This window comes from Marmota flaviventris, chromosome 14, assembly GCF_047511675.1.
Source record: "Marmota flaviventris isolate mMarFla1 chromosome 14, mMarFla1.hap1, whole genome shotgun sequence".
Classification (NCBI taxonomy): domain Eukaryota; kingdom Metazoa; phylum Chordata; class Mammalia; order Rodentia; family Sciuridae; genus Marmota; species Marmota flaviventris.
This window is the reverse complement of record NC_092511.1, coordinates 49,828,945-49,852,472: the sequence shown is the minus strand read 5'-3', so window position 1 is coordinate 49,852,472 and position 23,528 is coordinate 49,828,945. Positions and strand designations below refer to the sequence as shown.

General features: G+C 33.5%; 1 protein-coding gene across 5 annotated transcripts in view; it reads left to right on the top strand.

Annotated features, from left to right (window-relative positions):
• Positions 1-23,528, top strand: part of Pus10 (pseudouridine synthase 10) — an 84,042-nt gene that overhangs the window by 32,198 nt on the left and 28,316 nt on the right. For 4 of the 5 annotated variants that reach the window (XM_071601605.1, XM_071601604.1, XM_027934605.2 and 1 more), the window contains 7 exons: positions 10,721-10,755; positions 13,148-13,259; positions 15,606-15,667; positions 15,975-16,020; positions 17,581-17,645; positions 19,101-19,186; positions 20,481-20,606. In XM_071601605.1, coding sequence (XP_071457706.1) covers positions 10,721-10,755; positions 13,148-13,259; positions 15,606-15,667; positions 15,975-16,020; positions 17,581-17,645; positions 19,101-19,186; positions 20,481-20,606 — 532 coding nt within the window. Of the gene's footprint in view, positions 1-10,720; positions 10,756-13,147; positions 13,260-15,605; positions 15,668-15,974; positions 16,021-17,580; positions 17,646-19,100; positions 19,187-20,480; positions 20,607-23,528 lie in introns of those variants that run through there. The other variant, XM_071601606.1, reaches the window with a different exon arrangement.

Here is a 23,528-nt window from a genome sequence, read left to right as displayed (position 1 = left end):
TACTACTAATTATTTAATTTAATCACTTTTGACATCCTATGAGTCTAGGCCTTTTGAAATTTTTGTTTAGTTATTTTACCTTACTTTTTTTGAGCCCAAAAAAGGGTCACTTTACCACTTTTATATCATATTGTACAGAATTAGTAGTGATGTATGAATAGCTCATCATATTTCCATTCTCCAGAAATGTATTTAAAATTTCCACACACCAGAGTTCTGTCTTTAGACCTTGCCTTTAGACAGGTCTTCACCAAATTATTCTTAGGAATCTGTGGGGTTTTTTCTTTCTTTCTTTTTCTTCTTCCTTCTCTCTCTCACTTTCTCTCATTTTCTTTCTCTTCCCTCCCTCCCTTCCCTTCCTTTTTTTTCCCTTCAAAATATTACATCAAGGTTTCCAATTAAGATATGGGTAGATGTTAACTAGACCAAATTTAAGGTTCATGACCCCTACGTTTCTACCTTTCTTAATGTCTTATTGTATTTTGTTGTTGAGGGTGTGGTTAGACTTGCTTTTGTCATTTGCCTTTATGTCTTGTGCACCTGCTAACAAGCATTCATAGCTAGAAACTAGCCCACTGCAGATGCTGTTCCATTCTCAGACTCATGTCAAAATTTAATAAATATCATCTTCCCTAAAGTTTTAGACTAAAACTAGAACTGAAGGTTTGGTTAGGGACAAACCTTAAGGAAATCCCCTTGTTAAAATTTAATGTGCTTCAAGAAGCAGCTTGATTTAATTTTGAGTTATTAGTCAGTAGACCTGTATTATAAAAACAATTAACATATTTTTCTATCTGAAGATGTCTTTATTTCACCTTGATTCTTTTTTAAAAAATTTATATATGACAGCAAAATGCATTACAATTCTTATTACACATGCAGAGCACACTTAGTATTATCTTCTCTAACTCCATCCATTAACCTGAAAATGCCATGATTTTATTCTCTTTTATTGCTGAGTAATATTCCATTGTGTGTGTGTACACATACACACACACACACACACACATATATGCCACATTTTTTTAAATCCATTCACCTATTGAAGGGCACCTAGGTGGGTTCCACAGTTTAGCTATTGTGAATTGTGCTGCTGTTAACATTGATGTGGCTATGTCCCTGTAACAATTAACATTTTTGTAGACAGTTTCATTTATAACCTTCAATCATACAAGAATCCTCATCCTCCCTGTTTTATAGAAGAGGAAGCAAGTACCAAGAGGGCAATTAATTTGCCCCAAATCACTTGCTGCTAAAGTAGGAAACAGAACTTGAGCTTGGTTATTTTCTGTTTGGGAATCACATGCTTTTCCAAGATAGTTTATGACTTCCTGGTTTTGATATTATTTAGGCAAGTTCCTGGAAAGAAAGGCACACTAAACCTTAACAGACTAGAAAATTTATCATTTATATTGAAAAGATTTTGTTTGAAGTTTTTAGTACGTTGCCTTATTAAATTTGGAAAGACTAAAATATCAGTAGTTTGACATAACCTATTCTCACATTATAATAAAATTCACTAATTTGGAGGACTTTCTTTAAAAATAAGATCAAGATAAGTGGGAGTGGTATGCATTTTAGTGTAGAAAACATTCATTCTCTGATCACACTACCTCTAAAGTTGGCTATTACAGCTGGGTGTGTGGTGCACACCTGTAATACCAGCACTCGGGAGGCTGAGACAGGATCACAACTTCAAAGCCAGCCTCAGCAACTTGGTGAGGCCCTAATCAACTTAGTGAGACCCTGTCTCAAAATAAAAAATAAAAAGGGCTGGGGAAGTGGCTTAGTGGTAAAGTGCCCCTGGGTTCAATCCATAGTACCCCTCCCCCCAAAAAAAAGAAAAACCCCAAACACAAAAACAACAACAACAACAACAAAAAACCCCAAACAACAAAGTAAGCTACTGCAGTTATGGGAAATGAAGTTTATATTCAAATAATTGGTAACCGTTATCTTTGAGTTGAAATAAAATGTATGATATTTTTAATTTCCATCTGCTTTTTTGCCTTCAAATACATGCAGTGATTTTAAACTAGGTCAACATATTCTTCTTTCAAATTGTAGCTTGAAAGAATCCTTAGGGATATCTTTTAATGAATAGTTAAAACCAAATTTGTAATTAGCATATTAATTATGTAGTCTTTTTAAATGTACTTGAGAGTCCTTTAAAACTGTTTTCGTGTATCTTTAAAACATTGCCCCTAAAAGTCTGGTTTGTGTGATTATTCTATCTATGAAGGAAACATTTGCTCAAGAAAGATAAATTTCTTTGAAAGGGTTTTTGGGGTAGGAGATTTAAAAAAGGAGGTTGAATTTGATCAATGCACACTAATGCATATATGGGAATATCACATTGAACTCCATTAATATGTATTAATAATAAAAAGTAAAGGTAAGGTCCCTCAATTCTTACTTGAAACATTACATATTCTGAATTAATGGATTTTCATTTGGTTTCCTTGATGCAAATAAAAGCACAAATAACATTTTTATTGCAAAAGTCTGGTTTCTCCTGCAACAGGTGTTCTAATCCTCTGGCATATTTCTAAAGGATTGTAGACACAATCTAGAGTTAATATCCTAGTTGTGGCTCCATCCAAACAAGGCACTGAAGAATAAAGAGGAAGAGAATAAAAACCCAAGAAATATTTTTAGCACAAGTTCCCCATAGAAACATTAGATCTCAAAAAGCCTACAATTTTTTTTTCTAAAATAAAAATTTATTCTCAGTTCAAAGATGGAAACTATACTATTTCTCTTTCTCTCTCTCATTCTCTCTCATTGCTATGAGTCAAGTAATAGTGAAACAAGTTTCCTAGAAATACAGTATATTTGGCTGGACACAGTGGCTCACACCTATAATCCCAGCAGCTCAGGAGGCTGAGGCAGGAGGATTTCGAAGTTTCAGGCCAGCCTCAGCTACTTAATAAGGCCCTCAGCAACTTAGTGAGACCCTGTCTCAAAATATAAAAAAGAATTGGGGGTGTATCTCAGTGGTAAAGTGCCCTGCGGTTCAATCCCCAGTACCAAAAAAAGAAATATAATGTGTTTTAAAATAAAATAAATCACAACCTATTAGATAGTAATTAAATTGATTATTCTAATTATAACATTAATATGTGCAATTTTTGTATTTTTATATATTAGTTAAAAATAAACTTAGTTTTGCTTGATATGGTGGCATACACCTATAATCCCAGGGGTTTGGGAGGCTGAAGTATGAGGATAACAAGTTCAAAGCCAGCCTCAGCAACTTAGACTCTAAACAACTTAGCAAGACCCTGTCTCAGAAATAAAATATGAAAAGGGCTGGGGATGTGGCTCAGTTGTTGAGTGCCCTTGGGTTCAATCCCTAGCACCAAAATAAATAAATAAATATAATTTAATTTAAAAAATTCTAATATCATACAAGCAAATATACTATATAACACTTAAACATTTTATAATCTAGTGTTATTTTTAATTTCTTGTTTAGTAAATTGATAATTTGACATGTAATTCATTTTAGGAAACTTACTGCTATACAAAAGATAACTTAGATGATTGGTAATGAGTTCATAAAATAATTATTAAATTTTTGGAAAAGATTAACAAGATTACATTAAATTTTTTCTTTTTTAGATTATAAAAGTAGTACATACTGATTGAACCAAAACCAAATAACTTAAAAGTGTAACATAAAGTTAAAACTAGTTTCTTTCTCTACTTTTTCTTACGTCTCATTTTCTAGAGTAACATTTTACTATATCTTGTTCTAGGCCTTTTGGTGGTATACAGTTAAACAGATACATAACGTGTACTGCACATGGTTTGGGTTTTGATGGGTCATACATGTTCTAAAAACTTTTTTTCTTGAAACAACATGTGATGGACACTCTTCAATGTTTGAACTTAATAGAACTCACATGATAGTTAAATCATGTTTTCTTAATTCATGTAACCAATTGATGAGTAGTTATATCACCTTCAGTTTTTATTACAAGTGAAATTTGCAATGAACATTTTTGTATATAGAGCTAATATATCTATATTTTTGTTCAATAAATTCTTATAATTGGAAATGCTGAATTGAATGGAATATGCATTTCAATTTGTGATAGATGTTCACAAATTGCCCTCCCAAAAGGTGGTACAAGTTTAAAACAGTGTATTGCAACCCCAATCTTTTGCCAAAGAGGGAATTATCATACTCTTAAATATTCTAATCTATCTGCAAAAGTTATCTTATTTTAATTTGCATTTGTTTGATTTTTGAGTGAAGTTTTATATCTTTGTTTAATAATGATTAGATTTTTTTATCAATTTTATCTTTTCATCTGACTTTTAAAAATTAATTAGCAAGAGCTCTTTGGACATAATGGTTATTAATCTTTTGTGTTATTTCTTCTAGTCTGTCACTCATCGTTTACCTTTGTTTATGGTCATCCAACAAATATAATTTCTAATTTTTATGGAGCTTTTCATTTAGAAATAAATTTCTCCATGTTTCTTCCATTTTTTGTTTAGGTCTCAATTTTTGTATATTTATTTCTATGTGTAGGTATATGTTTTCAATTTTTTAATTTCCTGTAGGAAAGCAATATGAATGTGTGTGTGCTTACTATTTATCTTATAACTGACTAGTCTCTGTTATTAAGGTTAGCCAATTTTCTGGATATACAGTTACTTTATTTGTAAGTAGTGATAATTTTGTCTTTTCTATTATTTTATATTTTATATGCATCACACACATATACTCTGAGTATATTGTTAAGTTCTTTTTAATAGATACCTTTTTACTGTTTAAGGAAATTTGCTTGGATTCCTAGTTTTGTGTGTTATGTGTGTATTTTAAATCAGAAATGGACATTTGTAATCATTTTCTCTTTTGAACTATTTTGTAGTCGAGTAAATTAATAATTTTCCATTTGCTGAACTTTTGTTGTTTTCCTGAGATAAATCCTTTTCAGTCTCATTTTAATTAAATTTAAAATTTGACTTGTTAATATTTTACTTAGGATATTCATTACATATACATGTTTAGTTTGAGTATTGAATTATGCAATTAGATAATGTAAACCTTATGGAATGGATTGTGAGATTTTTATGTACTCAGAAAAATTTAACAACAAAGATGTTTCTTAAAGTTTTGTTGTATTTTCAAATTTTATTGTTTTTATTTTGTGAATATGTTAAATATTGATAGCTGTAACTAGTGTAAATAAAAGTACTTGGGGTCCTGAAAAAATTTTTTAATTAATATTTTTAAAAATTTGTTCTTTTTTAGATATACATGATAATAGAATATATTTTGACATATTATACATTCATGGAATATAACTCCCCATTCTTATATCAAAAGTTTTAAAGAACATAACAGTTCCTTTACTAAACTATTGAAGAACTACTGATCTAGATATAACAATTTAATTTATTTGAAGGTTCATGGATTCATCTTCTAAAAAGTTCTTCAAACTTTTTAATATAGAATATTCTACTGACCATGATTTATATGCATTTGCATATATACCTACATATGTGACTGCATTTTGTTTTTACATATTTATTGTAAAATACATATTATGTTTGTGTTTATGAGCATAACTGCAACTTGTATGGAAACATTGGCCTATAAACTTGGTTCTTGGGATCGTTCTTGTGGCTGATTTTTATCGGTAGGCCTAGTGCTTTGCATGTGTGAGTTAGTGGACTTCTGATGATAAACCTGAATGAAAGTCATAGAGTTCTGTATCCCTAGGCATGAAGAATCGGGGTTTCTCCAAGGAAGTTGTTGTTATAGGCCAGCCTCGTTCTATGATGGGGCACTGGATTTCTTGAAATCTATATTGTGCCCCAGGTAGCAATTCAGAGGCACTCCTAGGCTGAGACTTCATTGTACAAAGGTCTGGACACTATGAATGTTCTGTGAGGGTACTGGTTTTCTAAAATCAGACTTAAGGGGGAAATATAGATGTTAATTGAGAAATTTTTGCTTCACTGTTGGATTAGCTCTAGAGCTACCTGAAATTCAGTTGGTGGGTTATTACTCATTATCCTATGACACTGAAAGTCAAGACTGAAGCATGTCTGTTTTGTTTCATCTATCCTGGAGCCTTAGCTTCTCTGATAACTGGAATAACAGACATGCCACTGTGCCCACTTTGCCACAATGTACTACTTCTTGCTTGAATCACTGCTTTACTTTATCAAGTGTCTTCATTCCTTAGTTCCCATCCTCCTCCTCAAATTCTCAACCAGAGTGAACATTCCTGAAGACAAATAGGTTTGTGCCACTCCACTGATTAAAATCCTAAGCACCATAATGCCTTAAGTGTAAAATGTAAACTTCTTAATATGGATTTGATGTCTCTATAATCTGCATTCCTGCTTCTTTCTTTGCATTATCCAGCCACACATCCTTAGCTTTTTTTTTAATTAGTTAATTTTTTTTTTGAGAGAGAGAGAATTTTAATATTTATTTTTAGTTTTTGGCAGACACAACATCTTTATTTGTATGTGGTGCTGAGGATTGAACCCAGGCCACACGCATGGCAGGCAAGCGCGCTACCGCTTGAGCCACATCCCCAGCCCCATCCTTAGCTTTTTGTAGTTAGTTCCCAGAACCTTCCTAGCATTCTCTGACCTTTGCATTTTAGGAATTTTTTATTTGGAATATACTTTCCCCAGTTAATTCTGAGCAATTGATCCTTCAAAGCTCAGAATAAGTGTCATTTCTTTTCCCTACAAGACTAAGATTCCTTTCCATGTTCCCTCAACTGTATCCCTGTCATAGCTCCCACTACTTTGTATTTTAATTATTTTCATGGATGTTATTAATTACTAATATTATTAGTGCTTATTATAAATTTTCCCTCTTAGTTCATGGGTTTGCTCATGGTCTGAAACTGGCCTTTCATCTCTTTATTCTTAGTAAAGATTTCACCACATAGGAGGTACCCCCCAAATATTTAAATATTGAATCCCTTCATCTTATGGTTGAGAAACCAAGGCCTACAGAGATAAGCCACCTTGCAAGAGATTATATATAAAAGGGCAGAACTTACCTTTTGATCAAGTGTTGGTTTCCCTTTATCAGGAATTACTGACTCAGATGTGTTTATAAGATTCAAATAGGTAATAAAAATGTGAAAAGTGAACTCTTCTTATCCTCTTCATTTTTTCTGGAACACATGACTCTCCTACAATGTTTTACCATGTATAAAAAAATGTTTTGGTATAAGTAATTCTTTATTTTCCTCTTAAACTACCACATAAGAAAAACAATAGTATGAAAATGGCTCTATTGTGTGATGAATTATAGAAGATTCAAGGATCAAATATACTTTCTCTCTGCTACCACAGGACTTTATATATACATAAATGTGTCTTTGCTTTGTGGTATGGTGCTGGGTATTGAACTTAGGGCTTCCTACATATTAGGCAGATATTCTACAGTAGTAGAGCTACATCCCCAGCCCAGATATCGCATTTCGTATGGCATGGTTTCGGTCTTTGGGTTCATGCCCTTGTGTGATACTCAAAACATTCTGACTGTTCCAGTTACATCTCTAATCATTGAACCTCTTCCCTCAATTTTGCACACGTTCATATATTAAACTTCAACTTTACTGAATTATATTTCCCCAACATGCCTTTTTTAATGCTTCCCCATCTGTCCTTCCTTCCTGACAACTGTGGTTAAATCAACCTCAATCCCTGGTCTCACTGTCATCCATTCTGTTTGGTGCTAGATAAACCTCAGCACAGAACTCTAAACTCAAGTGCCATTCCTGGGCATAGAATGTTGCATGTACACGCATATGTGTGTGTTTTACCAGAGCACACATAAGCACTTTAGAAGATGGTCATTCAACTGCTCCGTTTAGGACTTACCTAGAATTCTTGCATAAAGTTGGATTCCAGGATTAAATTGTGTAGTTCCTGAATTTTCAGGCAATGACATACTGCCTCTGGTATCAATTTGATTAAACTTGATAACTTTAATGCCATTTGGTTCTATTGGGGAGAAAGAATTTAATTGCTTACTCTAGAGAATGGATTTTTTCCCCACTGACTAAGGAATAGAACATTTATTAAGATTATCTTTGTGACCTGAAAGGGAGAAATGTACTTCTTTTTCCTTAACAGAAGCACGTCCGGGGCATTTTTAGCATGTGGTAAAAATTGAATAATTGGGCAATACTGACTTCTTTGGGATTCAGCCTTTTAGCCTCTGCTGTGTGATTAGTTCTGTCCAACCTGCTGGTGTGCTTGAGCAGGGAGCCTGCAGAGGATTAGAAAGGAAAAACCCTTTAGCAAGTCTCAGGTACTAAAGACATTTGATTTAATTTCACATTACACATGGTTATATGGTTTCCCTTGGCAACCTCCAGTTCTGCCCTACTTTATAATCAGAGGATGGCAGGATACATTGCACACTTGTCATCACCTGGAAAGGGAGTGTAGAGAACAAAATTTGTCTCAAAAGAAGAGACAAAAAGGTTACTAAAAAGAACAGAGGAGTCTGATATACCTTCAAAAAGAAACAGATGGTTCTCTGTAGATTTCATTGATGAGAGAGATTCTAGAACTATCTATAGCAGTTTGGGGAGATGAAGGAATGAGACCTAATTCTATAAATCTTTTAAGGGGTAAAAGAGTTATATTTACAAATTAGAGATGAGTTTTCATTTTAACAACAATAATAGTTACCATTTAATAAGTACATGATAGGAATCTTTGGTAATTTCCATACATGATTTCATTGAATTCTCACAATATTCCTGCCAAGGAATTATTAATATCCCTGAATAGATGAAGAAATAATTGTTTATTGATCTCTTAAAGTATGAGGCTGGAGGAAGTGTGAGACAACATGATTTCAGTTTTGGAGACCATTTATTTTTTCTATCATCTTAAAAATCTTAAAATCCTATCAGTCCTTCCTTCTTTTCTTTCTTCCTTCCTTCCTTCCTTCCTTCCCCCCTTCCTCTCCCCCCTCTTTTTGCCAGGGCTCGAACCTAGGGATGCTTAACCATTGAGCCATATCCCCAACACTTTAAAAATCTTGTATTTAGAGACAGGGTCTTACTAAGTTACTTAGGGTCTTGCTAAATTACTGAGGCTAGCTTTGAACTTTTGATCCTCCTGCCTTAATCTCGTGAGCCACTGAGATTACAGGTGTGCACTACCATGCCTGGTTCACAATCCTATCAATCTTAATAGCATTTACTATAAAGCAGTATATTAACTGATGTCTACTAATGATAACATTCAGCCCCTTCAGAAAAGTTTAAATTTTAATAATCTTAGTCCAACTCTATAATTTTACATGTTAGGAAATTGAATTCCAGAAATTAAGTGGAGCGTAAAACTAGGTTTTCTAATTCCTAGTAATCTAGGAGTTGTATATGCCCATACACTTTGAAATAGGGGTTCAATAAATGGAAGGAAATAAGGGGTCTTGTAGTACTTTAAATGGTATTAGGCTGAGGTAGCATGCAGAGTAAAAACAATAAATCAGGCACTGGGAAGAGTTCTTACTTAGCTGGTGATTAGTTCATTCTCCTTGACTCAAGTCTGAACGTATTAATGTACCTCATATTTTCAATGATCACAGGTCTTTAGAAGTGTCTGGTGTTCTTCCAGTCATTTGAGGGAAGACCTGTTTATTGAAAAGGAGAGGGGCTGTACACATGTATCTGTGTGTGTGTATGTGTGTGTGTGTGTGTATTGCCATGTCATGAAGTAAATGTGAATGCTAATGACTGGCCATTTTTGTGACCTGTGAAAGCAGAGACTATGGTATTAATATTATTGACTTGTTCACAAGATGCCATACACTGTGGGCAGGCCATGTCATTACCTTTTACTGAAGTGAAAGCTGTGGGAATCTAACGGAAAACTGGGAAATCTCAGTGGCACATATTTACTATGCAAAGCATTTTACATGAATTTTATTTACTCCTTATAACTTCAGTGGTTATAAATGTTATCTTCATTTTTAACAGTTTTTTCAGTTTTTTTTTTTTATTAATCCTTCCTAGAACATTCGCCTAACACTTTATTATGAGAATTTTTAAATGTATAGAAAAGTTTAAAGAATTGTTAACAAACAAACATCCCAAGGCCAATTGGATTCTACAATTGTTACTTTTTTATATATATTTGCTTTATTATATATCTGGCCATCCATTTATCTACCCATAAATCCATCTTAGTTTTTGTTGTATTTCTTAGTGAGTTGCAGACGTTACTACATTTAACTCCTGAACATATAAGTGTGACTATCATGAAGTAGATAGAGTTAAAAATGTTTTCCTTAACTGAACAAACAAAAACAAAAAACTGGAACCTTCAGTTCTGTGTTTTGGGAACTATGTATTCAGTCCCTTTGAGCTTTCTCCCATGAAATAATAAGGTATTTTAAGAAAAAATGTAATCTACCCATGTTAAAAATCACTCATACTTCATTAATGAGAAATAGAAACATGTAAAAGGAGGGGGATACCCCTGAATTCATAGGCCACAGCAGCTCAGCACTGCAAAGAAATCTTACCCCATTTCTGATTTTAAACAAGACTGAGGTCACTGCAAAATTTTTAAACTCAACTCCTCTCCTAACAAGGGAAGTTAGATTAGCAAATTAGTTAAGCACTTCAGTAATGATATTGGAACTTAATTTCACTGAACTTTTCCCCTTTTCTCTTCTTTCTGGGTGTGACTAAATTGCCTACAGCATGCTGCATGGTTGCTGGTAAAACAGGAAATGGGGTAAGTAATTTAGGTAGGGAGTTTTTAACCACCGTTTAAATACAAGCTATCTAATTCTTAAATACTTTTACTGCTCTGCCTCTCTCTCTCTCTCTTTCTTTAAGAGTGGGAAATTGGCACAAAGAAGCAATTTTTTATTATATCAACCTTATTTAGTTAGTTTACTTGCATAGCCTATTAGTAATCTATTAAAGTAGGTTTATTTTTTGTATGTGTATATTAATGTGAATGTATATACATAAATACATATTTTATATGTATTAGGCACTTATGTAATTTGGGAAATTAAAATAATAACTTTTATGTTGGTCTTAGAAAATAAATTATAAAACTAGGACATAAAAAATAAATTGTAAAATTCTAGCTAAGTCAGAATGAATTTATACACTGCTAACACATAGAAAACATAAATGTACAGCCTTTTTTTAAAAAAGTTTTTGTAGTTGTAGATAGACACAGTATCTTTATTTATTTTTATACGGTACTGAGGAACGAACCCAGTGCCTCACACTTGCAAGATAGGCACTCCACCACTGAGCTATAGCCCCAGCCCTGTACAGTCTTTTTTTGAAATTCTTAGAGACCAAATGTATTGGAGTTTTAGAATTTTTGGATATTAGGGAGGAAATTCAGTGCTAAATATAATATATAATACACTCCTTTCTTGGGGTGGTACTATATAATCAAACATTAATATTTCTTCAATAAACAAGAATATTCACACTAAGCTTGGTAAGCAAAGTAAAGTCTTGTGTTCCAGTTGGAATGTGATTGCCAACTGAGTGGGTTTGTTTGTTTGTGTTTTTTAATGATATTGGGGATTGAACCCAGAGCCTCATACATTCTAGGCTAGGGCTCTACCACTGAGCTACATACTTAGTCCCTTTTAAGTTTTAAAATTTGAGACAATTTTCTCCATTGGACTAACTAAGATGCTCTAAATATATTTCAAAGTATTGTGAAGGATTTAAAAAACAATTTTCTTAAATATGTAATGAATAATGTTTTAACTCATTTTTAGGATTGACTTAAATTACTGCAACCCTTTGCACTTTAAATAATTGGAATCTAAATAATTTTTAAAATAGCCATTCTTGTGTTTTTGTTACATATTTTATCCTTTAAATTGTATTCTTAAAAATGTATCCACACACATTAATTACACACTTTCAGCTGTGATGTTAGTTTATGTATATATCATTAAACTGTTGATACAGTATCAAGATAGTCTTTTAAATGCCTGAATGTTTTTGATATTCAAAGAATTAGAAACAGTTTGTGAAGCTTCATATTTGAATAAATCCTTGAATGTAGAGGAGTAATTTGATTAATTGTCATAGGGCTTATCTGGGTATTTAAACCATAATCCCAAAGCATATTAAAACATTTTTGTAACCAGTTAGAATCTCTGCTAGGTACAGAATGAGTAGATAGATTATTTTTTAATTTGTATTTTTAGAAAACAGTGGTGTCTTTATATTCTTCCCCCACCCTGATAAATTCAGTTTAACCATTAGCTAAATTACTTTTGTTTCCTACCTGCAGTTAGTAATGTCTTTAATTCTTACAGAATTAAAATACAATGGATATTGCAATGGATATAAATCTAATTTTTATCACTGAAAATTAGACATTAAAAGGGATGATTCACAAGTTCCTCTGAACATCTCTTTTGACTCATGAGTCAATTTGGGGGGAATGTGAAGTTTTTTTTCAGACAAGAATCTGGAAGTACATTGATGAGCATTTCAGAACATTAATACTTCAGGATTTAATATTTTCAGTAGCAAAGAAAAATAGGAGAGATTTTACATTGATTTCCCAAAATTAAGTCCCATTTTTAGCAAGACAGAAGATGCAAGCTTTTTTGTTTTTGTTTTTGTTTTAGTACTGAGGATTGAACACAGGGTACTTTATCACTAAGTCATATCCCCAGTCCCTTTTTTAAATTTTGAGACAGAGTCTCGCTAAGTCACTCAGGGCCTCACTAAATTGCTGAGGCTGGCCTAGAACTTGAAATCCTTCTGCCTCAACTTCCCAAGTCTCTGGGATCACAAGTGTTAACCTCCATGCCTAGCTAGATGCAAGTATTTTTAAACAGGGATATGAGCAGTAAACAATCATCTCTTTTCTACCTTTCCAGAATGTATAAATCCTAGAATCTGGCAATTCCAGCCCAGAAAAACAGATTAGTGTACTTTTGTCAATAAAGCTTTAAAAATTGCTTCCTTTATTTCACTAGAATATAGTTGCATGAGGTAAGGAATTTTTGTTCACTTTATTCTCTGCTTTCTATATAATGTGTAATATAGTAAGTATAATTATATAAATACTTGCCTTTAACAGAAAAAGTGAAGTTTTTGATGTCAGTGAATTATTTTTTATTTCTCAGAAAACAGAGTCTGTCACTGGGAAGAAATGATATAGTTCAGCTAAAAGAAGCCTACAAATGGATAACATACCCCCTGTTTTCAGAGGAACTGGGTGTTCCCATTGATGGAAAGGTATCGGGGTCATCAGCATTGTTAATTTCATTCTGTGGTTTTATTAGTTTTACTTTATTCTGTGGCAGGGTTTGGATTAGCCAGAGGAATTTTCTGCTTAAATAATTCAGTAAAGGATTTCCAAGCTTTTAAAAATGTTGATTTCTAACAGTCATACATTGAAGATAAAGCCTCTTTTGTTTTTATTCCCTAAAGAGTTCTTTGTGATCCAAGACACTTATGAGTATAACAAGTAATATGTACCTTAATTGACCTTAAAAAGTTAGAAATGAATCTTTTCCTCTGATGTATTCATAGTTTCATGGGAGTGGGGCAGATTTACTGATATTAAGCAATATATAAATAACTGACAAGTACTGAGTCAACTCTAGACTATTTAATTTTGGTTAATCTGTGGCTAATATTGTCTCCAAATATACAGGCAGTACTGATTCAACTATAGTGAGCTTGGGCTCAATCTATCCCACTTTGTTGGCATTCAGTTCCTTCTGTTTATTTTGAGACAGAGGCTGCTTTTGAATTGAGAGCCCTTTGTCACCTTTCTGATAATTTCAGAGAAGACTGCCTCAATCTCTGGAATACTGAATTTCAGAGAAGAGCCTGATAGGTTTCTGGATGTGAAAACAGAACATATTCCTAGCTCATCTTAAATTAGATTTTAATAGTATGGCTTTATTGCATCATCATTTTGCTTGAAGGAAATTCCTGGAATATCAGATACACCCCTATTCAGATAAAATCACAAAACCATCTTACAAAGCTAGTTTTTTTTTAAAAAAAATCCTAAATTATATACTGTTTATGCTTCTATTAGAACACATATGACTGTCCTTTAAACTGAATACTGAGAGAACAGAAAATAAAACCATAAATAGTATGAAGAGGAAATGAGATAAAGAGAAGTCATGAATGCAAAATATTTTTACCTCGAATTTCAGTTTGGGAGCACAAATACTTTTACATGTTGAATCAGTGAAAACAGAAAATAAAAAACAAAAGATGTAATAATGTTTTAATAGAGTCAGACTGAGTGAAATTTTCTTTAATAGAAAACGTGGTTCAATTTAATTTTATTTGGATAAGGAGCAAAAAAAGTTCTTTCATTATTGTAATTCTAGAGTAACTAATAGGCTTATTAGCAATCCAATGAACTTAGTACATATAGAAATCAGTAAATACAGAACTAAATAAAAAACAAGAAATTGTAACTCAGTAAAAAAGACAAATTGTAACAAAGTATAACATATCTTTTTTAATGTGAAATTTTATATATTCTCTGTGGAGATAAAAGTATATAGAATATGAAATTGTGCTGTTTTATGTACAAGATGTGCATGTAAAAGAATATAGCATTTTTTAAATTTTAGAATAATTTTCTATAACTTAAATGTCTGACACTTAAAATTCAAAAATGTTTATGAAAAATAGATTAAATAAAGCAATTTTCCAAAAGCATGTTTAATATTTTAAAATGTACATATATATGTTTATATTCACAAATATGTCTAGAAACAAATTAAATTGTTAATAGTTCTATTTCTGTGGAGTGGAAGTGAAAAACCATCCTGTATTTGATTATTTTATAATTTGTAGGTGTTACTTTTGTAACAATACAAAAAAATTAAGATCTATCTATCTCAAATCCATTAGAAATTTGAGCACTTAAAATATGCTTCATAGAAGGGCTGGGGATATAGCTCTGTTGGTAGAGTGCTTGTCTTGCATGCACAAGGCCTTGGGTTCAATCCCCAGCCCCCCACACACACAAACACACACACACACATACAATATATATATATGTATGTATATATATATACACACACACACACACACACACTCTCTCTCTCTCTATATATATATATCCACATACATATATATGTATACTTCATACAGAATTTTTAAAGATGCAAATAAAATGTGTTTTGCCCTATTAATAATTCTAATCATAGTATTGACAGAATAAGTTGTTTCTTTTAGTTATTCTCTCTTTCTGGTTCCCTGAATTCTGATTGAATTCCGATTCATCTTTGTACCTAGTTTGTATATTTGTCTAAAAAATTACACAAATTTGTTTTGATTTTACTTTAAAACTTTCTTGGTAGTATCTCTAGTGACTGAGGTTTACAAGTTTAAAAAAAAAAAAAGAACAACAACAAAAATACAATCTAAAATTTTCCTTTACAGCTGCCCTGTGAACAAGCTGATTTGAGAGTAGTAGTAATATTTCTAGTTTTCCTTGTCACTTTTTCTGAGCCAATCTTTGAGAGTTAATTTCTATATCCAGTCATAAGTTGTAAGATGTTAGTTTCCTTTTGCTCATTTTAAAACTGTCTTTATAATTTTTAGAGCTTGTTTGAAGTGAGTGTGGTCTTTGCTCACCCAGAAACAGTTGGGGATTGCCACTTCCTGTAAGTTGCCATGTAAACGACAGTGTCAAATTTTGTAAAATTGTTAGTGCTTTTGGTTTTCATTGAAATAGTAATGTTTCTCTTTCTAATTAACATTTCAGAACTTGTCATATTTTAGTACATTAAAAGTGTGCCTTCTAACTTAAGGTTTCTAGGTAAACCAGGGTAGCTCATGTAAGAGATTAATTTTGTCTACTTCTGATATCTTGAGTTTAGCAATCATGTTGTGTAAAATGTATTTAATTGACTTATATCTACCCCCAAATAAACTAATTAACTTTTTATATTCACTTGAATTTTATTTCAGAGGTAAAATTTTACCAGACTGTTTCAAGCCAGCCAAAAATAAGCAGGTAAGGATTCTTTTGAGCTGAATATGAAGGTAACAATAAAATGAAAATGCATTGGAAATGTGGCAACTCTCTTATGCCAAAATTAATCTTTAAATATTTTCATTTGCTACATTTAGTTTTTTCAATTCTTAGCACCTTTGTCTTCATCTGTAAAGTCATTGCACATACATATCCATATTTGTGCCTGCGTCTGGGTTGTTCCACTGGTTCCTTAAATTTAGAACCAGTATTTCAATGATATTATTATTAACCATTTGGGGAAATACAGCTTTCAGTTTTTAATCCACCAAATTACACCATCAGGGAAAATCCATGGCAAGTATCAGCAGTGTCCCAAACTTTTGTCTAATACATACTTTCCAGAAATTAGTTTAAAAAAAAATCTAATATAAGTTATTTTATTTATTAGGATAGTCATAAATTAATACAGATTGAGTGTACCTTATTCAACAGTGCTTAGTTCATAAATGTTTCAGATTTGGAAATTGTTTGAATTTCAGAATATTTGTGTATACTTTACTGGTTAGGCATCCCTAACCTGGAATTTAGATTTTCAGATTAGAGATACTCAACCTTTGTAGATATTTCAGGCCACATTCGCAAAAAGGATATTTTATTCAGATTCTCCTTTGTTGTCTAATGTTAGCTGGTTTTCATGTCAGTGAACAAATTAGTTATCATATTCTTTTAGTTCATATTATGCCAGGATAGGATAGCATGGCATGCTGTTGGGGCAATCTTTCATGCTCCCATTACTTAGCTGGTATTTTGTAGTTAAGCATTCCTACAATTTTACTAACATCCATTTTGTTCTGTGGTTGTTAAAAATAATATGTTTATTTTCAAAGATATCTGGGTCTTTCTTCTTGATTTGACTACTAATTGGCTTATTTAGAACTAGGGGAAGAAGTTAATAACTTGTCAAATACTGTGTATGGAAATAATTAGAAATGCAGAGTAAGTCTAAAGCATTGTCTCCTTACTTTTCTTTTTTTAGAGGGAAACAATCTAAACTTTTTTTTTTTTTTTTTTTAGTTGTAGATGGTCAGAATACCTTTGTTTATTTTTATGTAGTGCTAAGGATCGAACCCTGTGCCTCACACATGGTAGGCAAGTGCTCTACCACTGAGCCACAACCCCAGTCCCTCACACCTGGAGCTTTACCATGTTGATTCAATACCTCGAGATTAACAAATGGAATTGAGGTTTGGGGGGAAAAAAATCAAGCAACATTTCCTACAATGTTGTCATTTTTATATTTGAAGAATGCCATATTTTGAGAGGAGTGAGACAGTGCCATCAAAAACACATGTTTTGTTGGTCTGCCTTGTAGTGCAGAAATAGATCAAATTGAAGAGAAGAGTAGAGGTATACCATTTCAGAACTGACATTATGACTGCTTAAGTTTTACTTATTTTCTTGAAAATAGTAAGTATTTTCCCCTTTATGTATGTAAAATGACATAATTTCTCCAACTATGTTCTGTGTTTCAGCTCTGATTTTTTTTTTTTTGTCTAGGTAATAAAATGTCTTTTTAAATTTTCCTTTTACCCTATATAGTCGGTATTCACTAGAATGGCAGTTATGAAAGCTTTGAATAAGATAAAAGAAGAGGATTTCCGCAAGTAAGTAGAAGTATCATGGAATTTTAGAATAAAGGGAATGTTAGAGATAATTCAGATTATCTCTAAGACAAGACTGGATGTATTTCAGGGACCAGGACTGCATTTTAGTCATCTTTATATTCCCAGTTCCTGATATAGTAACTGGCATGTAGTGGTGTTCAGTAAATGTTTGTTAAGCTAATATTTAAATTATGAGTCAAGTCTAACTTCTTTATATTTTAGAAGAGGATATTGAGATCCGAAGAGGAATTGACTTGCTTATGTTTTCAACTGGGTAACAAAGGGTGGACCTCAGGCCCAGTGCCATTTCTATTACTTAACTAATCCTATATGTCCTAGCTTGGCCCATCTCCAGAGGAGGGAGAAGACTGGGGAATTTTCTTACTTGTAATGGGAATAGCACTGACTAGGAAGTCAGGAAACTTGATTTTAATCAAGTCCACTCTGTTTCCCCAGTTGAAATCTTAGGCAAGTCAACCAGCTCTTTGGAAATCAGTGCCCTCTTCTAAAATATAAATTGTTAAAATATGCTAAAATACAATAAACCTTACATTATAATTCTCAGTGTATTTATAAATAAAATATTATTGTGGTTATTCTTCCAGAAGATACTTGAATAAATTTCAAGCAATGATATTATAAGGAGGGTTTTATATCTCTGACAGAGTCTCAGAATGGAAAATATTTTTATTAAATTTTAGAGAGTAAATTTTACTTTATACACCGGAAATTTCCAAACCATGCATTTGGGGTTAAATCTATATCTTATTTACAGGTAGTTTCCAGTTTTGAACTTGCAAATTTCTAGACGATGGATAGAGAATAAAGCTATATGTTGTTTTTTCCTGTCTGTCCTCAGTAGGTTTAAAGTTTCTTAGCTAAGAGGACAGTGTCAACCACATCCCCCCCCCCCCCATGTAATCTAATTCCCAAGGTTGTATTTGGAATGAGAAGAAAGCAAAAGGAAAAGTGGTCAAGCGCCCTCCCCGACAGTTGGGACTTATTTCCCACAGGTGGGATGCACTTCGTAAGTGGGACCACTTACTGCATATTAGCTTTATCCAAATAACTGAGTATCATGTAGGTAAGCCAGCAGCAAGTGACAGGGAGAGCAAAACGATTGAAGAGCCTGGAGAGGCTTCCACTTCATAGATATGGATTCCCCCATCCCCAAATCTCAAGGCTGTGAAATTCATTTGGGAAAATGAGACCTCCTGAGCATAAAAGGTAGCATCAGAACTCTCATAAACTTAGTGCCACTCTCATAAATTAGAAGTGTTACTCCAGAGGCCTAAAATAACTTTATTGTTTCAAAACTAAAAGTTAGGGAGAGGTGTATAGTCCTTGAGAACCTCAGGTTCTGTTTGTGTCTCAGACAATGCTGATTCATCTTAGTTTTGTAATTCAATATCATGTCTGGAAAATAGTAGCTGTAAAATTTATTTTGTTTTACAGGCAGTTTCCTTGTCCTCCAAACTCACCAAAGGCTGTTTGCACTGTTCTTGAAATTGAATGTGCTCATGGTGCTGTTTTTGTGGCTGGTAAAATATTTTGTCTAGAATATATGTATACCGTCAACCTACTGTTGTCCTTTCTGAACAACTCAGTTGACTCCTTTTCTGTTTTATTTTTATTGTTGTTATGATGTTCTGGTTAGTTTACTCTTTTGATATGTAACACTAATACCCAATCTTTTTTTTAGATTCTGTAGGCTGTCCTAAAGATCCTTAGGGAATATAGTTTAAAAAAATCCTTAGGAGAGCTGTTATTTCAAATGTTATGCCAAATGGAAGTGACAACTTTCCAGGTTTTAGTAGTTTACATCATAGGTGGGTAGAAATATAGACAGATGTGGAGACCCAAAGTGATCAAAGACTACAGCACTGAAGATATTTTATAACATGGAAAGCAAACTTGAAAAAATGATATTATTATGTCCAAATGACCAAACATTTGGCCTTCACCTGAAAAAATAATTGTTGTATTGACTTTCCCGAGTGGTTAGATAGCAGACAGTTTTAACTGCTTCGATGATTCACACCTATATTCCCACATACTCAGGAGGCTAAGGCAGGAGGATCACAAATTCAAGGCCTACCTGGGCAACTTAGTGAGATCCTGTCTCAAAATAAAAAGTAGAAAGGACTGCAGATGTAGCTCAGTGTTAGAGTACCCCTGGGTTACATCTCCAGTACCGAGAAAAAAGGAAGAAAGAAAGAGAGAAAAAGAGAAAGTCAGTCAGTTATAGCTCCTTCATAGTAATAGGTGAAATGAAATTGCTCTTAGCCTGCCCTAGGGCAGTAAAATCTACCGGCTTAGTATACCTTTATTCATAAAACAGTGAGTCATACTCTGTTGGGGTGTTTTGTTTTTTGTTTTAACTTAGAAAAACTTCAAAATTTCCTATATTTGAGTTCTTTGGAATATGTTGTCACCAGTGACTATTACTTTGAAAGTATTATTAGTCACATATAAAAGCAATAATTTTTCTTTTCTTAATGATCCTTGGTATGTTCCATAATATTATATAACTTGTTCAATCAGCCAGTCATATTATAAAATATATTGAGCATTCCTTTCAAACTTACTTAATACACCATTCATATCATGTCTTTAGCCGTCTACTCTATTGTTACTTTAAATATTTTTAATTATCTTCATTTCTGTGTGCTGGCCCCCCAATACATGGAAAACAAGTGAATTAGTTAAAGGCTAGGCCTTGTTCTGCATCATAGTACCTAGAATATTGGCACTCAGTAAGTAGTTGTTGCTTCTCTTTATCCTATTGTGTTCATCACACTGTTCCATTGAGGCTACCTGATATTTCTTTGGCAGGGAGATACAATAAATATTCCAGGAATCTACCACAAACTCCTTGGATAATTGATGGAGAAAGGAAGCTGGAATCTTCAGTGGAAGAATTAATTTCAGATCATCTGCTGACAGTATTCAAAGCAGAGAGTAAGTGTTATGATATTATTATTTTAAACACATTGTTATTTATGAATAGATTTCTTGGGAGCGGCAGGAAAGATTTCTAAATTTTATTTATCATTACCGGGTCTGGTCCTCTTGGCTCTGGGCTTCCCATGAACAGGGATTGTTATGTCCAGGGCTCTTCCTTCTCAAAATCACTGCTCCCTTCTGGGAAACTCAAAACAGATGAAACTACTTTTCAATGAATGCAGTTAAGCCCTGGCCTCAGCATACCTTAGCCTTAGCTTCTTTTGGGGAATATGAGGAAATTAAAACACAGCTTCCACATCCAGTGCTTGTTCAAGAGTTGTCATTGGCAAATATCTGGCTTCTATATTAACCTATAAAGTATGTTGTGATGAAGTTGAGGCCTTGAGAAAATAGATCAACAGTAGCCATTTTACAAGGACTTCATGGCAGTGTATTGTTTTAATTTCTTAAATATTAGTGTACCCAAAGTGTGTGGAATGAGTCAGATCCTGTTAGGCTTATGTTATCCTTGTCTCAACAAGTCTGTCAGGTCAAAGGCAGCATGAAGTCCTGTGATTTCACCCTGGGGTTAGATAAGAGAACAAGGAGTAAGATTTCAATCACAGGAAATCATGTTACATGTCAGGAAAAACTGCAGGCAATGAGTTATGTCACTTTTTAGAATGTAACTTTTTAGAATGGGGCTCCTAGCCTGAGTAGAAGACCTTTTTATCAGGAACCAGCTAGATATCTGTTTTTCTCTCTGAAAAATCTTAAGAAGAATGTGCTTTGAGAAGGAAGGCAGATGATCTAGATAAGGTACAGTTGTCCCTTCTAGCTCTAATTTGTTAAGAAGAAAATGAAGCATTTCAAACCATATCCTTCTTATAATTTGTTGCCTGTCAGGTTGGTTGGGCACCTTCCTTTTTTTTTAAGGCTCTTTAAGAATTTTTTTACTGAATGGAGAAGAAAGTATCCCAGTGATCTAATATTTTCCAAAATCTTAGGAGTAAAAAACTCTGGGCTATTGCCATAAGCTTTTACCTATTAATTTAATATTTACAACTGGTTATCTCATAAGATTTACAAAGTAATGAAAAAGTGAAAATAAAACTTAGCATTAAATGTCTTCAACACTTTTGAGAGCTACCTTATTCCCTTTCTGTAAAAAGATTTAAGAAATCTTCAGTTCTAATTACTTAGGTCCCAAGGAAACCTCTGTCATCCTTAGGGCTGTTGGAGAGCTCTGAAACAGCTGTGCTTTCCCCCCTCAGTTTTTATGAAGGTGATTTGTTGTCATTTTCTATTTGAAGGAGGAACTATTACCCCCAGACTGAAAGTAAAGCGAATTGTGTGTTCAGAGTGTTGAAGAACTTTATTAAGAGCCATATAAGAAAAAGCAGACCTCTGGACCTCTGTGCTGATGGCTCCTTGTTAGGGGATAAAACCTTGTTGATTGAAATCCCTGATAAATAGCATCAGTTTTCTAAATTAATCAATTTCTAAGCTATATTACCTGTTTTTTCTGATTAATGGTTCATATCTGAAAAGATGATTCTAATTGTTGTAACCCTAAGTTTTATAGTTCTATGAATTAAACTGGTATTACATGGGGCACCCTAGCTATTCACATGATAGTTCTTACTCCTATGTGGGATACACAAACTTGTTCTTTCACTTCCAACTGGCATGTGCCGTTATCTGCTTGCTAATTCCCTAGGTAATGAGTAATAAATTTTGACATGCTCTTAAATTCAGAGTCTAAGCAGTTTTCCCCAGTACTATACTTATTACCTTACTTATTGAATAAATATTTGTCATGTCAGCTCCCTGCTGAAAACTGGTCAGTGATGAGCTTTAAGATAAAGCTTAGTTTCAAACTATTTAACTTAATGTTCCAAGGCCTTCATTAGCTGGCTTCTGCCTATCTTTCAGTCTTGTCTGTCTGTCCCTGGTTATGAAGACCATTACAGATTAGTTGAACTATTTATAGCTCCTGATCATTTTTGCTATTGATTTTTTTTTAACATTCTTTCCTTTGAGCAGAAGACAAAACCCACAGAATTAGGGGGATAAAGCAAGGCATAATGTGAGTTTAGAAAGCTCAACTAAGTTTTAGTATGTATTTTTTAATTCTTAAGGCAGTGGCTCCCTTTCCTTTTTTGTTAGCTATTATTTCTGATTGTACACTAATAAAGTTTCAGGGTTTGTCTGTACAAGTTTCTCCCAGTCTAGAGTCCAACAATATTTTCTTAGTTCTCAATTTTGAAATATTTTCAAAAAACTATAATATATATACTTCTCCTTTGTTCTGGATTTAATGCTTCTCTGGCCTTCTCAAGAGCCTAGCTTTCTACACATCCTTTCTTCTTGAGTTTGTGGGAAGTGTTATGGGATGACATATGAATCTATAATTTCCGTTCTGAGTTAGCAGTAACTGTTGGACTTATCTCTGAGTCCTGTTCATTCTTTCCACCCCTGCTAGTCTTGAGTTCTGATTCAGTCGCTGTGTACCCCTTGATTCCCTGACATGTATACAGAATCCTACTCCCTGTCTACTTTCTTCACCTGGAAAAGAACCGGACCTCATGCCTCTTAAGGATGCCCACTTGGCCTGACCTCAGGTGTTAGCAAACCGCAGGTCACCTAGACTTCTGAGCCTTGCAAGCAGCTTGAATTATAGACCTGCCTTTGATATCTAGACCTTATCCAAATAGCTGCAGGTTGAACGCACAGCTTTGGGTCTTGTGGGTCAGGAGAAATCCACTTTACCAGGTGCTACATGGCACATACAACAGCCCAGAGCCTGTTTCCAAAAAGGTGTTGGCCTTGGATGGCTAAAGGAATTTTTTAAAGGGAAGGGAAGAAAAAACTCTTACTTTCTGTATAGCTAAACATCCCAGAAAGGAGGGCTAATCTTCATTGTTGTTTTCATGG